General features: G+C 39.1%; 1 protein-coding gene and 1 long non-coding RNA gene across 3 annotated transcripts in view; one reads left to right on the top strand and one right to left on the bottom strand.

Moving 5' to 3' along the window:
* The first annotated feature begins 965 nt into the window (after window positions 1–965).
* Window positions 966–8066, top strand: Cryba1 (crystallin beta A1). 2 transcript variants are annotated; one of them, XM_031352030.1, is made up of 6 exons: window positions 966–1002; window positions 2958–3022; window positions 3873–3991; window positions 5303–5444; window positions 6474–6616; window positions 7786–8066. In XM_031352030.1, exons 1-6 carry the CDS (start codon window positions 972–974, stop codon window positions 7931–7933), a joined length of 648 nt encoding a protein of 215 aa, XP_031207890.1. In that variant the 5' UTR covers window positions 966–971; the 3' UTR covers window positions 7934–8066. The 2 variants fall into 2 exon arrangements, with proteins under 2 accessions (XP_031207890.1, XP_031207891.1); XM_031352031.1 differs by lacking the exon at window positions 5303–5444.
* Window positions 8067–9104: 1038 nt separating this feature from the next.
* Window positions 9105–15363, bottom strand: part of LOC116077158 — a 20076-nt gene continuing 13817 nt past the window's right edge. Inside the window, exon 3 of the long non-coding RNA XR_004113180.1 lies at window positions 9105–15363. This exon is cut by the window's right edge and continues 2034 nt beyond it. This is a non-coding gene — a long non-coding RNA (uncharacterized LOC116077158).

Here is a 15363-nt window from a genome sequence, read left to right as displayed (position 1 = left end):
CCAGGTTATTAGTCTCAAAATTTTAAAAACAAACTACAGTATTAAAGTGAATATTTAATAAAATAAAGTGAGGTTCAGGTCTACCTGTCAATTGTAATTAAACTTAGCTCCTAGCTCCTATACAGATGTGTATAGAATAATAGAATAAGGAGGTTGGAGAACATTTATGTTTTTTCAAAAAAAGCTCAGTTTTATAAAAGTAGTTTCAATGACTTATTTATTTATTTATTTAAGGATTTTTTTGGGGGGGGTTGTTTTGTTTTGTTTGGTTTTTTGGTTATTTGAGACAGGGTTTCCCTGGCTGTCCCGGAACTCACTCTGTAGACCAGGCTGGCCTGGAACTCAGAAATCCCCCTGCTTCTGCCTCCCAAGTGCTGGGATTAAAGGTGTGCACCACCACTGGTGGGCTTGTTTTGTTTTGAGACAGGGTCTCACTATATAGGCTGGGCTGTCAAGGAACTTGATATATAGACCAGGCTGGCCCTGAAATAATAGAGATCCAACTGCCTCCTAAGTGCTGGGATCAAAGCCATGCCCCATGACTCCTGGCTTTACTTTCTGTGTGTGTGTGTGTGTGTGTGTGTGTGTGTGTGTGTGTGTGTGTGTGTGTACATATGTGTGTACATATACATATGGCCCATTTTGATGTCTTATAGAACCTTTTAAGATTTTAGGTGGGTCCTAGGCCCAACAGGATAGGGACAAACATTCACTGTCGAGTACTTCTGTCCTTAGTTCCCAGCTGCTCTGAGAAGACCTCCCTAGGCCGTCAGCCCTGCCCAAACAGTAGGGCCTCTGCACTTCTGGAACCCTAAACAAAGCTCTGAGGGACACCTCCCCCAGTAGGCTGAGCCACTAAAGCTCTGGGGATCAGGAGAAACAAAGAGAGAGGGGAAAGAGAGTGCTGACAGAGCTGCTGGCCATCATCTGTGGGACTATAAAGAGGGGATCCGGAGAGGAAGCTGCACCAGATGGAGACCCAGACTGTACAGCGGGAGCTGGGTGAGTAAGGCCTTGACGGTACCTTGATCTTTCCTTTCCTCACTAGACAGGTGCACAGGAAGAACCAGTTGTATCCTGCCTATAGGTTAGAACCTTTGAAGGTAGAGAAAGTGGGGGAAAGCTTCATTTGCTACCTTAAGTTGTTGCCTGTGGCAATAACTATATTCTTAAAAATCAAGACTGGGGACTGGAGAGATGACTCAGTGGTTAAGAGCACCGATTGCTCTTCCGAATGTCCCAAGTTCAAATCACAGCAAGCACATGGTGGCTTACAACCATCTGTAATGAGATCTGATGGCCTCTTCTGAGGTGTCTGAAGACAGCTACAGTGTACTTACACATATATTAAATAAAATAAATCTTAAAAAAAAAAGAAATCAAGGCTGGGAACCCACAGGCTCCTGGGCACAGGGTAGGTGTGGCTCCTGGGCTGGATGCCAGAGTAGAATCTTTTTTCTCCCTTCCCTTTCCTTCCCCCATCCTTCTCCTCATCATACCACTCATGATAACTGCTTAACTTCTATGGTCTTTGGTCCTCATTCATGAAATGGAGTAGTGATGGTATTTGACTTGTGAGGACTACATTTTCAAGTAAAGCGGGGCCTGACATCGAGTAAGCCATTGACTCTTTCGTTTTGGTTTGGTTTGGCTTTTCTTTTCTTTTCTTTTTTTTTTTGTTTTGTTTTTTTGTTTTTTTCGAGACAGGGTTTCTCTATATAGCCCTGGCTGTCCTGGAACTCACTCTGTAGACCAGGCTGGCCTTGAACTCAGATAGCTGCCTGCCTCTGCCTCCCAAGTGCTGGGATTAAAGGCATGCGCCACCACCGCCCGGCGAAACCATTATATTTTTATAATTGCCCTTCTTCACACACAGTACTAGGAACTGAATCTAAGGGTTCACACACATACTGGGCAAGAACTCTAGTGCTGAGCTATATTCCCAGCCACACCTCCCCCTCCCTTTTTGAGACTAAGTTTATGTAGCCTTCGCTAGCCTGGAACTCATAGCCCTTACTTATTAATTTGAGACAGAGTCTAAGCGATCCAACTAGGTCTTGAACTTGCAGTCCTCCTACCTATTATTTCAAATAGCAGGCATTAATTTCAAATTACTATGCCCCATCTCAGCACAGCTTTGGCATGGTGCTGTATCAGTCCTACAGGAATTTGTGCTGTGGAGGTGCTGACCCAATGTACACTCAGTAGTGACATAGATGAGTAGTGTAATAAGTGCTGAAAAGTGAGGAAAAAGTCAAACTCTACAGACTGGAAAAAGGCAGAAGAGTCTTGGGGCGGCAAGGTCAAAACATCTAGGTCTATAAGAGAGGAGACAGCGGCATGAACATGCAGAATAGGTCAGTTTGGGTGCTGGGAAGACAGGAAGGGTGGGAGTACAGACTGCGTTTTAGTCAGTGGCAGGTGAGGTGGGGAATTCCGGCCCAGCTGACTGAATGACTAGAGACATGAGTCTAGACAGTTGCCAGGAGTTGATACTGTGAGACCCGAACAATGTTCTTTTGTTTGTTTGTTTGTTTTGTTTTTCGAGACAGGGTTTCTCTGTGTAGCCCTGGCTGTCCTGGAACTCACTCTGTAGACCAGGCTGGCCTCAAACTCAGAAATCCACCTGCCTCTGCCTCCCAAGTGCTGGGATTAAAGGCATGTGCCACCACCGCCTGGCCCAAGCAATGTTCTTTGAAGGCAAGCAAGAGGGCAGAAGGAATATTTATCAAGAGTACCAAATGCTTTTGCAGTCTTTTATCTGTATTACTTTTCCAATTTTTACAGTGACTGTATGTAAAAGGTTTGTTGATAGAAAACCTGAGGTTATGGTAATAGCCCCAGAGCCAGGATCTCAACCAAAATCTGGAACTGTAAGCCTCTGTTCCTTTTCCTATACCTTACCTCATGACTCCTATCCTGAAAGTCACATCATTGATGTGTATTCTCTCTTCCAGAAACTCTTCCAACCACCAAGATGGCTCAGACCAACCCTATGCCAGGGTCCTTGGGGCCATGGAAGGTAAGCTGAGCCAACCACATGGAAAATGGAAGAATCTAGCAGGGTAGGGCTGAGGTGCTGCCAAGCTACCAGGCTGCACTTATGCTTGAGACAGTGCCCATCCAAAAACAAAACAAAACTGTTCTGTAGGAGGAAGGGCCAATCGGACACCTAGACATTGTTGAAAGATGGCTTTCCTGATAGGTGACTCTGGAGGTCCATGATGGATGTGAGAGGATGCTTGTTTCCTAGGTCAATTCTAGTTTACCATTATGTTTCCCAAAAACCATGGGATGCAGGCCCCTTTCCTCAATCTGATGTTGCATTTACTCACAAGCTGGGTCTTTTACTATTCCCCTAACACTTAATCCTTTCCTCAGTTGTCAACTCTAAGACAAGTTCACAGTTTGGGGAGCTTGCCAGATCAGGAAGCAGGTTCTAGTTGAAAGGATGAAAAAATTATCACAATCCTCCCCTAATGCCTTAGAAGCAAAGACAAAAAAAAAAAAAAGAAAAGAAAAAAAAATCCACAGGGTGCTTCTAGAAGTCCCAGAATCCTGACCTTTGGGTCACATGGGTGCAGGACACGTGGTGGAATCAGAGTTTACAAGGCCTTGATCTATTAATTGAGCTCTGCATTGTCCCTGGAACACCATTTCTATCATAAGTTTAGCCTGAGCATGTTAATGTCACTGGGCAGTGGTACCAATTTGAACCCCTTTTTTGCCTTGTCTGTACTGGAAGAGACCTTATCAGGCATCCTGGGTTTTAGCTAGTGATGAAAATCACAGGATAAACTTGCTCTTAATTTGCAGGCCCATTCTTACTGCTTTACCTGGTTCTCTTCCTTGTCCCATTCAACTCCATTCAGATAACCATCTACGATCAGGAGAACTTCCAGGGCAAGAGGATGGAGTTCACCAGCTCCTGCCCAAATGTCTCTGAACGTAGTTTTGATAATGTCCGGTCACTTAAGGTGGAGTGTGGCGCGTGAGTATGGGTGAAGAGCTTCAGGACCTTTTCAAATAGATCTCTTTAGACATGCTACCATATTTGTAAGGATCTAGGAGAATGTTTCCCAGATGCCAATCATTTCTTGTAGAGAGGTGTCTTATTTTTCTAAAGGAAATCACTACACGCTGAACTAAGTAACTTAAAGCTGGGAGTGATGTTCACATCTTGGTAGTAGACTTGCAATGGGGTAGCACATTAATTGTGCTTTTGAAGGTCATGTTACCTGTTTTTCTTGCCTATATAAAATAGGGAAAGGGGAAAATCTTTTTTTCTTTTCAAGACAGGGCTTCTCTGTGTAACCCTGGCTTCCTGGAACTCTCTCTGTAGACCAGGCTGGCCTCAAATGCATAGATCCTCCTGCTTCTGCCTCCCAAGTAATGGGATTAAAGGTGTGCACCACCACTGCTCTATTAAAAGGAACAAAACCTCAAGGATCCAGAGACATATTAGTTCTCAGTGTTCCAGAAATTTCTTGTTGATAGTCAATCTTGGTGATAAGTCTTTGGCTTTTGTTTTCTGATTTTTGGCAGGCTGACCCAGGTGTAAACCCACACTAGTACTCTCGTTGTCCTATGCAGAAGTGGGTTTGCATGTGATCAAGCTTCCACAAGCTGCTCTGTACCAAAATAGAGCTCTTCAGCCCTTTAGAACAGGCAAATAGCTTCAATAAATAAAACTAAGTTGTTAACAACTTAGTTAGGATGCTCCATTAAGAAAGTGAGATATGAACAGCAAGAGTAAGAACCTTCAAAGTAACTAAACAAAGAGAGGGGCTAGAGAGGTGGCTCAGAGGTTAAGAGTGCAGGCTGCTCTTCCAGAGGTCCTGAGTTCAGTTCCCAGCAACCACTTGATGGCATAACCATCTATAATGAGATCTGGTGCCCTCTTCTGGTATTCAAATATACATACAGACTGAACACTGTACACATAATAGATCTTAAAAAAAAAGAAAAAGAAAGAAAAAAAGAATGTACAGATACCCAACCCATCTTGTCCATCTTAGGAAGAGGCTTATAAGCTTTAGCCAAAGAAATGGTCACTAGATCATGAATCCCCAGATGGATGGGGATCACTAAAATGGAAATAGAACTTTGTTAATACTCATTTCTAGGAACCCCTATCTTCAGTGGTTAAGTTCAAAATACATTTAATAACCTGTTCATGGGTGTACATTAGTGATTGGTTTGATATTTTATCTCACTATAAACTTACCCAAAACAAGAGGCCTTCTCCCTAAGGCCATATAGATCTTGAGCACCATGAACAACAACTACCTATTTTTGGCAGCTGGATTGGTTATGAGCACACCAGCTTCTGTGGGCAACAGTTCATCCTGGAGAGAGGAGAATACCCTCGATGGGATGCCTGGAGTGGGAGCAATGCCTATCATATTGAGCGTCTCATGTCCTTCCGACCCATCTGTTCAGCTGTAAGTCTAAAATGCCCACTTTTCTTGAATTGGGGTAGGGGTAAAGGATGAGTTTGAGGTCAGACAGGTATTTGTGTTGCTTCTGTCAATTATGTTGAATGTAACAGGAAGCACTGGCTGCTCTTCCAGAGGTCGTAAGCTCAATTCCCAGCAACCACATGGCTCACAATCTGATGCCCTCTTCTGGTGTGTCTGAAGACAACAACAGTGTACTCATCATATATAAAAATTAAAATCTTTAAAATAAAGAATTTCTTCCTGAAATTTAGGGAGCAATTAGTTTCTTTTACTTCCTGAATAATATCCAGTTTTCCATTAAGCCGTTGTTTAGGATACAACTGAACTGGCCAAACTTGGTCTCTTTTACTAATTTTGAAAAACCCTAGCAAGGCTAGAGCAAAAAGAAAAAAGAAAAAAAGAAAAACCTTTTTATTTGTATTGCCAATTACTCATTGTTGACAAGAGTACCTGACTTAAAGGACAGTTTTCTTTCAGCTCATGGTTTCAGACTGTTTTCAGTAGACTGAATGTGGAGCTGTGGTGAGGCCAAGCAAGGCAAACAAGAAGGCATAGTGGCAGGAATTTGGATCTAAGAACATCAACTTATTCTGTGAGAGCTGGACATGGTGGTATATACTTGTAATTCTAGCACCCAGAAAAATTTAAAAGACAGTCGTGAACATGAGGACAGTCTAGGGTACCCAGCAACTTTTGAATAAAAATGTTTAAAGCAGAAACCAACCATTAGATCTCCGAGTTGAAAATGGTCCTGATTTTGAGAGTGACACTTGCCTGGGCTAGAAACTTGCCAAATATTCTATCTTATGATTCTTCCCTAAATTTAGTTCTATACCTCCAACTCAAAAGATCTTTGCTTGGGACTAAATGTATACAGTGTAGCAGCCCAATTGGATTTTCTCTTATAAAATCCCCATCAAGCCCAACAATGATGTTATGCCAGAAAATGAGTATAATACTAATTTTTTAGAATAACTATACTACTAAAGTCTTTAAACTTCTGGATTATAGAATCATAAAGAGTCTAAGATTACCATCTTTGAGAAAGAGAATTTTATTGGACGCCAGTGGGAGATCTGTGATGACTACCCTTCCTTACAAGCCATGGGTTGGTTCAACAATGAAGTTGGTTCCATGAAGATACAGTGTGGAGCGTAAGTACAAAAACAAGGATGAAACATATTTTAGAATAATTCCTCCATTTTTTCTTTTAGATTGTAATGCCTTTTATTATATGTAAGTACACCGTAGCTGTCTTCAGACACTCCAGAAGAGGGAGTCAGATCTCGTTACGAGCCTGGTTATGAGATGGTTATGAGCCATGTGGTTGCTGGGATTTGAACTCTGGAACTTCGGAAGGGCAGTCGGTGCTCTTAACCGCTGAGCCATCTCTCCAGCCTAGATTTTAATGCCTTTTTTTTTTTAAAAACTTATTGCATTATGATGAGAAAAGTTACATGTTATCAATTTTAATTCCTGCATTTCTTTCTTTTTTTTTTTTTCCTTTTGGTTTTTTCAAGATAGGGTTTCTCTGCATAGCCCTGGCTGTCCTGGAACTCACTCTGTAGACTAGGCTAGCCTCGAACTCAGATATCCACCTGCCTCTGCCTCCCAAGTGCTGAGATTAAAGGCATGCACCACCACTGCCCAGCAATTCCTGCATTTCTAAGACTTGTAAATATTAAGATATCAAGGATCATGTTTTATTAGATACCATACACTGGCATATTAATACTAATCTGGGAGCCGGGCGGTGGTGGCGCACGCCTTTAATCCCAGCACTTGGGAGGCAGAGGCAGGCGGATTTCTGAGTTCGAGGCCAGCCTGGTCTACAGAGTGAGTTCCAGGACAGCTAGGGCTACACAGAGAAACCCTGTCTCGAAACAAACAAACAACCCCCCCCCCCCCAAAAAAAAAACTAATCTGGGATGCTTTGCTCCAGCTACCACACCACTTGCTCTATTTTCCTCAACTGGGTACTTCTGCAGATGCAATTACTCTGACACCTTTGGTCTTTTTTCTACTTATTTATAGGAGTACACACAAGAGGGCATGAAATCACATTATAGATGATTGTGAGTCACCATGTGATTGGTGGATATTGAACTCAAATCGTCTGGAAGTACAGCCAGTACTCTATATCGCAGAGCCATCCCTCCAGTCCCCTTTACTTTTTCTTAAGGCTAATCTTTAATCAGTTGGAACCTAACATACTAATGACCTGATGTTGAGAGAAAAAAAAAAAAAAAAAAAAAAAGAACTCAGGTTTGGAGATAGATGTCCTTATCAGACTTAACAATGCAGTATGTTTTGAATTTTCTAGCTGGGTTTGCTACCAGTATCCTGGATATCGTGGTTATCAGTATATCTTGGAATGTGACCATCATGGAGGAGACTACAAACACTGGAGAGAGTGGGGATCTCATGCTCAGACTTCCCAGATCCAATCAATTCGCCGAATACAACAATAGTAGAGTAAAAGTTCCAAAATTCCTTAAGCATGAAATCTTGCTAAGCACTCTAGAATTTTATGTTCTGCCTAGACACTACTTCCAAATGTTAGCGCTAAAATCCACAATAAATGTCATTTAAAAAAAAATGCCTGGAGATTGATTCAAATACTTTGCACAAATCTCTTTTGTGGCTGATTCTTTTTTTTTTTTTTTAAGATTTATTTTATGTATGAGTATACATTGTAGCTGTACAGATAGTTGTGAACCTTCACCTGGTTGTTGGGAATTGACTTTTAGGACCTCTGTTCCCTCCAGTCAACCCAAAGATTTATTATTATAAATAAGCACACTGTAGCTTCCCCAGAAACACCAGAAGAGGGCGTCAGATCTCATTAGGAGTGGTTGTGAGTAACCATGTCGTTGCTGGGACTTGAACTCAAGTAAGAGCAGTCAGTGCTCTCACCCGCTGAGCCATCTCACCAGCCCATGGCTGATTATTTTTAAAATACAAGTCTTGAGCCTGGCGGTGGTGCACGCCTTTAATCCCAACACTTGGCAGACAGAGACAGGCAGATTTCTGAGTTCAAGGCCAGCCTAGTCTACAGAGTGAGTTCCAGAACAGCCAGGGCTATACAGAGAATCCCCGTCTAGAAAAACAAAACAAAAAAGTCTTGAAAAAACAAAACTCAGGGCTGGAGAGATGGTTAAGAGCACTGACTACTTTTGCAGAAGTCTTGAGTACAAATCCCAGCAACCACATGGTGGCTCACAACCATCTGTAATGAGATCTGATGCCCTCTTCTGGGGTGTCTGAAGACAGCTATAGTATACTAATATATAATAATGGGCCAGAGCAAGCTGGGTAGGAGCGGGAACCCAAGCCGCCTGGCAGTGGTGACACAAATCTTTAATCCCAGCACAAGGGAGGCAGAGACAGGCAGATCTAAGTTTAATTGAGGCCAACCTAATCTATACAGCCTGTTCCAGAACAAGCAGAGCTATAAAGTGAGACCCTGTCTCAAGAAAAGAGACATATTAATCATAGTATCTTTAAGGCTGAAGCTCTTTGCACAACTGACCTTTGAAAGATCAACGTCACAATCCTACCTAAACTTTCAGAAAGAAAATTTAAAAATTAAAGTACACACACACAAAAAAAATAACACAAACACCTCAAAAACTTTTAAACTTTTTTATTCAATGTACACTTATTGTCTTATTTGATCTACAAATCTCAAGTTTTTCTGATAAAATAAGTAAATCTGAGTATGGTTGTAGAATGTAATTTTGTATTTTTAAAACACTGAACATTAAGTAAGACATTAATAAAGGAAGATCATCATGTAACTGACACTTCCTTGGAATTCATAACATCAGCAACAGCTTTAGTAAATACCTAAGCACTTAGTTATTTAGCAAAACAGTAAATTTCTGGTCACTGTTCTTCTATCTAAAAAAAGACCTACTTTTATTATTTTTTTCAACTGGGCAAAACAAGTATTGAAAAAAATTTCAGCGGGAAAGGGCCAACATCTTCTAACTTAACTGTAATGCACTAATTATCCTTCTCCAAAATTAAAGGGCAACCCAGCTCATAAATAAATGTCTGCACACAACAAAGATTACTTCTCCAATACATTTACTATGTTGTTGCCATGCAGGCCAGTCTGGCTTTGAACTCACAATCCTCTTGCTTCAGCCTTCTGGTTGCCAGGATTACAGGTGTAATCAATCAACTACTAAGATGTAAATCAACTAATGACAGATTTTCAAGAGTGGCCAAAGCCCAAGCTGTTTACTACTGCCTGTGTTCATAAGGTTATGCATCATTGACCACGTTCTGAATCTTTGCTAGACTGTTATTGTCACTATGAACAAACAATTTTTGCTGTCTTTTCAAAGTCAACACGATGAAAGAGAAGTACCCCTCTTTTAGACAGACAAAGCTATAAAATGAAATATATCTTATATCTGGGAGTCTGGGGAAAACACCATTGATAATATCGTCTACTCTTCTACAAATGTCCTAAGGAAATTACTGAAGCTATCTATTAAGAGATGAAAGACAAGACCTGGCCGGCATATCTACACAACTGTGTAAGTGTACAATTCATGTAAGTGAAACTACTTAGTTCATGCAACTGCAGTGAATTAACCAAACATGCCCAACTTCTGAAATTGCTCAGATCAACTTGGGCTTTTTAATAAATCTTTAAAGCAATCTTGTGTGTTGACCTTTAAACTTAATGACTTTAATTTCAAACCATCCAGTTAATCAAATTCATGTTAAAGCAATAAAGGTTAATAAAAAGGCTATCCTATCTTTAAACCAACTTTTAAGACATAAAATTGTTAGAGCTTCATATGGCAAAGGTCTTTCCTTCATTTCAGTTTGAATGACTTTCCATTTCTTTTTCATAAATACTCAAAATTTCACTGAGAAGAGCATTGGATCCAATGGTTTATAAAGCTGATACAACTGTCCTGTTTGAAGAAAAGCCCTTTAACAGATACAAGTCAAGCTCTCATTTCAACTGAACTTTATTCAGTGGGTGCAAGTTTTCCTCCATTTTAGTTCCACTGATGAGCTAGCCCAGAATTATAGCTTTGAACCATGTTTCCAAAGATGGTAAAGCTAAGAACAGCAAAATAATGACTGATTACTTTTGGTAATGACACACAAATTAAACTTTTAAAACATGTGCATAGATAGCTTTATTCATCTACTTAAATCTAACCTTTTCACGGAGCTTCGGCGAAACTGAGTGTGCAAAATGCATTTCTAAAACGTAATGCAAGCAAAGCTTTTCACATTTACACTGGCAGGAAATACAGAAACTAACAAGTCACATTAGGGAGAGTTCAGATCTGTCTTTGATTCCTGTTTTTTGACAAGAATTGCACAGTTTATTTTGAGACAAGTGTTGCAGACATGAATATTTAAGAATTCCTAAGCAAGGTGCTTCAACAATAAAATTTGTTGGAATGAGCCAGTAACTTGGATTAAAGCTCACAAAGAATCCCAAATTAATGTGGACATCCATCATCTTCCTGTATTCTTGAAAACAATGCTCTTAATAATACCTTTCATAACACTAAAGGAGACAGCAAGCTGAAACTTTTTTCAAAGCACACAAAGAAATGGCATTATCACATTACTTGAAGGTGGTGCTAAGGGTGGGGGTAGGTAGTGAATAATTTTTTACTATTTCCCACTACAGACCAGCCACTAACAGACTATAAGGGGCGGGGGGAGGACTAGTGAAAAAAACAAGTCACTTCCCCAGTTTATAAAAGAGTTCCAGTTTGACAAGATCTATAACTTTAAACAGAGCACCAGTTGGGCAATAGAATGAACATTTCAACTGCATAAAAATCAGTGAGGTGGTAAGAACCATCAACATCTCAGGCATTACTACATGGCCTTTCCAAAGTTAATATACATGCAAGGCACACTGATATAAAAATAGATCTCTGGCCAACAAATATATTAAGTAAGCAAATTAAAAATTTGGCTCTGCAATATTGGCAACATCAAAATATAACCAGATAGCTTTGGACCACACATCATTCTCATATTCCTCCACCTCATTTGGTGTCCCTCCTCTATACTTTTTGGGTTTTTTTCTCCATCTTTGAATATGTGCTTGCAAAGATATTTTTCCTTTGTCAAGTAGCATTCTTATACCTTGTTTTTCTTTGAATATAAACTAGAGAAGCAAAATAGTTGAGAGCTTGTTAACTAAACTAAATATGATTGGTTTAGGGCAAGATTACTTCTCTGAAACAAAATCAGGGCAGCATTACTTCTCTGAAACAAATGTAATATAAAAACTCAGCTTACTGACAATTAAAAACAAAACAATGAAATTACTTCCTCTAATTCTTCCCAAGTCTTTTTGAAGCAGGGGGAAAAATAGAAACAAAGCTATGATTTAAACTATTTTCAGTAGTAGAAGACACTTTAAGGCCAAAATATAATATTAACCAAAAATTTACTTCCTAAGTTACTGTCCCCTTCATAAGTCAACACAAACTACAGACTACTTTACTACTCACTCCTGAAGAGAATAATAAACTCTGTTCACTCTTGTTAGTGGCCGCGCTACCAAAACAAAAAAAGCTATTAAAGCAACCTATGGTATATAGTAATGTTAAAAAGTGCATCACATTCTTGATTTTCAGTTTCCCATAGCAGCAGCAGCAGCAGCAGCAGGCGTAATCTAAGACAAAACAGTTGTTTTCATTCTAAAGATGCAATAATACCTAATGAAATGTATTAAAGATTGTGAAAAATTATCTACAAAAGATAAATGCAAACAGACTTAATAGACAAGTAGAACTTAAGGTTTTCGTCCATATTTACATATTAAAACCATTTTGTTAACACCAAATCTTTACAATTAGTAAAAGAAATATGCATTTTAATAAGAGATGTTACTAAAGCAGTATTCATTTTGGAGCCTTTGTTTAGCACCTGAGGAAAGGGGATATATATATAGAAAGCTATTGTAATGTTAATCTAAGTTGTTTGGTCTGTAGATTAAAACAGATTACAATGAAAGCAAAACTGAACTGGGGGAAACACTTGTAACTATTTCAAATAAGGCTGTCAAAAAACAAGACATTGCCAGGCTTGGTGGCAATCCCAGCACTTCGGAGGCAGAGGCAGGCGGATCTAAGTTCAAGGCCAGCCTAGTATACAGAGCAAGTTCCTGGCTAGACAGGATTACACTGAGAAACCCTGTATCAACACCCCCCCCAAACAAAACAAAACAAAACTTCAAACAGACATCTAAATGTTGTAATATGACTTCAGAACAAAATTTTCTAAATATGAAATGTCTGAACCAGAAATCCCACTACAGCTTAGGGTGTCTTTTGAGTTTCCAGTCCATATTTGACAGTTCTCAGAATAGTAATACACTACTGCTCTTTGCTGGGCATTTCATGATGTAGAACTTAACACTACTGCTGACATCTTTTCACTGCTTAAAGACCTTTCTTAAAACTTAGGAGATCTATCATTCTTTACACCAACAGCATGGTCTTGTCACTCACTCACATCTCTATCTTCTAAGCTTTCATAAGCAACTTAAGATACCATCTGCCCACATTTAAACAGCTACTTATAATTTTACTCTTGTCCTATTGCTTTCCTACCGAACTTCTAGGAGACTGGTGAAGTAAATCCCATCCTAATACAGTCCTATCAAAAACCACTCTGGCAGGCATACATCAACAGATCTTATAGAAAGTATTGTCTACATATTTGGCCCACTATACTATACTAGTCCTTCAGTTGGGTAATATATAAAAGGAAGTATATCATTTGAACATATGGTGAAGTGGTATCAAACCCTTAGCAATTTGTACACTAAGACTTGACAGACACCTTACCACCACCACACCACCGTATTTAGACAGGTTTTTAAATTGAGCCAAGTATCCAATTTTCTTCAATGTGCCTATCAGGTACAAGTTCACATTACATGCCTTTTCTCTGACCTTAAAAGCTTCCCCCCTTTAAAAAGAAACAAACAAAAAAAAGCTTTTGAAGTGGGCAACAAGTCTACAAAGTGTGCAACTACTGCTGATGTGTCCTATTTTGTGAAGAAACAACTGCCATATCAATTGAGGTTTACCTTATTTTCTCTAAAACTGTCATTTGAAAAAAATTACAGCACTGTTTGTTTTTTTTTGTTTTGTTTTGTTTTTTTGTTTTGTTTTGTAGATTCTGAGTGGTAACTAGGAAACTGGATGGAGGATAGGGTGGGGAAAGGTGTCACTACCAAGTTTTCAGATATTGGCTACCCCCTCCTAGAAAGTAGAGAAGGGCAGGCTACTATAGACACCATAAAAACTATATTGATGTGAAGGTTCACTGCTAAGGTTAGAGGAAATACTATGCAATTAACTTCAGGTTGTTGAAGTGAGGATGAATAGAGAAAAGATAAATACACCCTGTCTTTTGTGAGGAAGGAAGATTATTCAAGACTTTTACACAAAATTGAGTGGTATGTGACATAAAACCTACAATCAAGACAAACTGAAAAGGAAATCATCACCCATAATTAGTTTCTTAGCAATTAAAAAAATAGGTCATGATTTCATCCTTAGTGCCATTTTCTAGTACTACCCTTGAAGGATTTAAACCACCTGACTTTATTCTAAGTAATGAAAACAAATGGCACAAAATAAATACAAGCTTCATTCTCTGAATACTAATATAATGTCTTACACATTCATTTACTATTTCTTAGTATCTTCATCTTTTCCCAACATACAAGCACCCCAACATACACACATCCATACATACACAACTTTTTTCAGTCTTTTAAATGGAGGGATGTTAAAAATCCCCTCTAGACTGTATTTGGTTTATGCTACAGTACTAATACTCTGAGTTGAAGGAAAATTCTTTATACCAACAACATATTGTTATTTAAATGTGCTAAATTAATCACAGCTGATGTTTCTTTACAAGCTTACACACACACAAAAAAAATCAGAAAACAGATGAACTCGTAAGACTTTTTTAATAAGTGCTCTGTAAGGAATTGTGTGAGGACCTAAGGAGAAAGATTGAGACAAGTATCAAACAGCACAAAAGATATCTGTCCCAAAGTCCTGCTTGTACTGAGGCAATTAAGTCCATTAACCCAATGTCCAAAAAATACTGACAGTTAATATGATGGGCCACTAGGGATCCCAGAAAGTTAGGAGACATTTCTAACACTATATATATGTATATATATATATACCTCTAACCACATTATCGAGGAAATTTCAGTGGAGAAATCAAAGTGAAATGCTGCATTGTTTCATTTAGAAGAAGTGAGATTCTCAAACCTCGGACAGAGAAGGGGTACATTCTCTTTAGCTTCTCTGCAGAGGCCTGAAAAGTTACGGAAAAGGAATTATGAAAGTGAAGGCCTTTAAAGGTATTACTTCTAAGTTAAAAATCCCAATTCAGTAAACTAGAATTTCTTTTCTTTCTGAATATGTTCATTCAACCTTGTATGCCATAAACCAAGGAAGTATTTTTTGTTTTGTTTTTGTTTTTTTTTTTTGTGACTTGTGCAACAGAAGAAAAGAACTTTAAAATTCCAGGCAAGCAAAATGGACATTTTAAAAAAGTAGGGTAAAGATTTGGCCCTAAGGCGACAAGTGGTCACACAAGGCAATTAAACACACAGCAGAACTTTAAAACCTATAAAACAAACTGGAGCCTCGTTTTTCTTTAATCAAGATTTTTTTTAACTTTTTGAAAATTTTTATTTAAAAAAAAAAAACACAAAACACAGACTCTTTTCAGTTCAGTATGTGGCGTGTTGCATTTTCCAGTTTGTTCAATGCTTTAAAGCTCAAGGATGCCTCACTGATGTACACTACACGGGCCTGAAGCATCCTAGCTTTTGGCAAGCAGGCAGGAGACTCAACCAAAA

Source organism: Mastomys coucha, unplaced genomic scaffold, assembly GCF_008632895.1.
Source record: "Mastomys coucha isolate ucsf_1 unplaced genomic scaffold, UCSF_Mcou_1 pScaffold5, whole genome shotgun sequence".
NCBI classification, from domain to species: domain Eukaryota; kingdom Metazoa; phylum Chordata; class Mammalia; order Rodentia; family Muridae; genus Mastomys; species Mastomys coucha.
The sequence above is the reverse complement of the archived record's forward strand: the minus strand, read 5'-3'. Positions and strand labels throughout refer to the sequence as shown.